The sequence below is a fragment of the Tarenaya hassleriana genome, unplaced genomic scaffold, assembly GCF_000463585.1.
Source record: "Tarenaya hassleriana unplaced genomic scaffold, ASM46358v1 Cleome6, whole genome shotgun sequence".
Classification (NCBI taxonomy): domain Eukaryota; kingdom Viridiplantae; phylum Streptophyta; class Magnoliopsida; order Brassicales; family Cleomaceae; genus Tarenaya; species Tarenaya hassleriana.
In genome coordinates, this window is record NW_010968505.1 from 1662311 (window position 1) to 1664309 (window position 1999).

The following is a 1999-nucleotide window of genomic DNA, read 5'->3' on the forward strand; positions in this document are numbered from 1 at the left end:
CCACAGTGTTTTCCGCAAGTGATCCTCATGAGTCTGAGGGTCCGGCGAATAGATAAGAATGTCATCGATGAATATGATGACAAACTCATCTAGGTAATCCATGAAGATGCGATTCATCAGCTGCATAAATACTGCGGGAGCATTTGTGAGTCCAAATGGCATGCAGATCGATCTTTGAGAACCATTTAGCTCCCTGAAGTTGATCTAGCAACTCATCAATTCTTGGCAACGGGTACCGATTTTTTATAGTCACCTGGTTGAGTCCACGGTAGTCAATGCACAATCTCATGCTCCCATCTTTCTTCTTCACAAACAACATCGGCGCTCCCCACGGTGAGACACTATGGCGTATGAATCTCTTCTCCATCAATTCGTTCAACTGTTCCTTCAACTCTGCCATTTCTGTCGGTGCCATCCGGTACGGAACCTTGGTGATTGGTTCAGTACCCGTAGCACATCAATGGTGAAATCCACCTCTTTGTTTGGCGGTAATCCCGGCAAGTCATCGGGGAAGACATCAAGAAACTCTCGAGCAATCGGAGTATCCTCTAATTTGTGTTCCAGTTCCTTGGTAGCGGTGATGACTACCAGAAATACTTCATTCCCCCTTTTTATCATCTTTTCGGCGTTGAGTGCCGAAATGATGGGGTTTGTCGATGGTGTTCCTCTTCCCCGAAATTCGAACCCACCGCTTGCATCCATAAATCATATGGTCCTTTTCCGACAATCAATCTGAGCTCGGTGCTTCGACAACCAATCCATGCCCAATATGAGGCTATAACCGCCAATCGGTACCACTATGAGATCTGCGGCCAAGTCACGACCACAGATGTCCAGCGATACATCTCGTAAGGTCCCATGTACCGGAAGCGTCTCTCCCGATGGTGTGCGAACCGTAAAATCGCTCTTCGTATCTATTCGCTCCATATTTAGTTTCTTTGCTTTTTCTAAGCTCAGGAAACTGTGAGTAGCCCCAGTGTCAAACAATGTATAGCACTCAACATCACAAAGGTGAAGGGTACTTGTGATAGCGGCAGCTTCGTCATCCTCGGGATTGGTCTCCTCCTCTTGTGCCTCTGTCTCAACCTCAAGAGCATAAACTCTCGGGGCTGCCCTAGCCCTCGGTGGTGGTCGCGGTTGTCTGGCCATAGGCAATGTGTCTGTAGGTGCGGTGCAATTGGCCGCAAAGTGTCCCGGCTGTTGGCATCGAAAACAGGTCAGCGGTCCTCGGTAAGGTGGTGGTGCAGCGGTAGCACACCATCAGCAGGTGCTTTCCCCTTGCCCCGTGACTGGCTGCTCTGACCTGTCTGGCTGGTCTTTCCCGGAGGTTAGGTGTTGGAGAATCGCCTGATAGGGCTCCGATCTCGGATGCGCTCCTTCTCTTCCTTTTCTCCTCGCTCTGCCTTCACCAGCTGGCTGATGTAGCGACTGAGCGTGGGGTATTCGTGGAGTTCTATCTTTCTGCGAAGATAGAGTCGTAGTCCGGCAATGAACTTCTGAATCTTTTTGCCTTCCGTAGGTACCAGATGTCCTACATAGGTCAGCAAACGAGTGAACTCTGCCTCGTATTCGCGAACCGTCATATTCCCTTGCTGCAGCTGCAAGAATTCCGTAAAGCGGTGTTCTTGGTCCTGGTGGTTGTAGTATTTGTGTTCGAATTCCCCCTTGAACTCCTCCTAGGTAAAGCGCTGTCCCTCGGGCATTTCCTGCACCACCTTCTTCCACTAGTGTCGAGCTTGCCCTGCCAGGTGATGGCTCGCTATCATGGCTCGGTGGCGATGAGGGCATTGGACATATTCCAAGTCTCGGGTAATGGTAGTTAACCACTCTTCTGCAGCTTCCGGACTCAGTGAGCCTTCGAAAAGCGGGGCATGCATGGCCCGCAATTCTCTGATGATAGGAAGATACTCTCCTGCCATTGGGTCCACAGGTGGCGGTGGAGGTAAGTCCTCCCCCTTGGTTCTGGTCCCCCTGCCGGTGGTGGAGGCGGGATATGAGC

At 50.9% G+C, this 1999-nt stretch overlaps 1 protein-coding gene across 1 annotated transcript; it reads right to left on the minus strand.

Moving 5' to 3' along the window:
* Positions 1 to 705: 705 nt before the first annotated feature.
* On the minus strand, positions 706 to 1149 carry LOC109116045. The gene has a single exon (XM_019200773.1). The coding sequence runs from the start codon at positions 1147 to 1149 to the stop codon at positions 706 to 708; it is 444 nt and encodes a 147-aa protein (XP_019056318.1).
* Positions 1150 to 1999: the final 850 nt, after the last annotated feature.

Coding starts and splice junctions, on each gene's coding strand:
- LOC109116045 (XM_019200773.1), bottom strand. CDS start 1,149: ATGGCCAGACAACCGCGACCACCACCGAGGGCTAGGGCAGCCCCGAGA.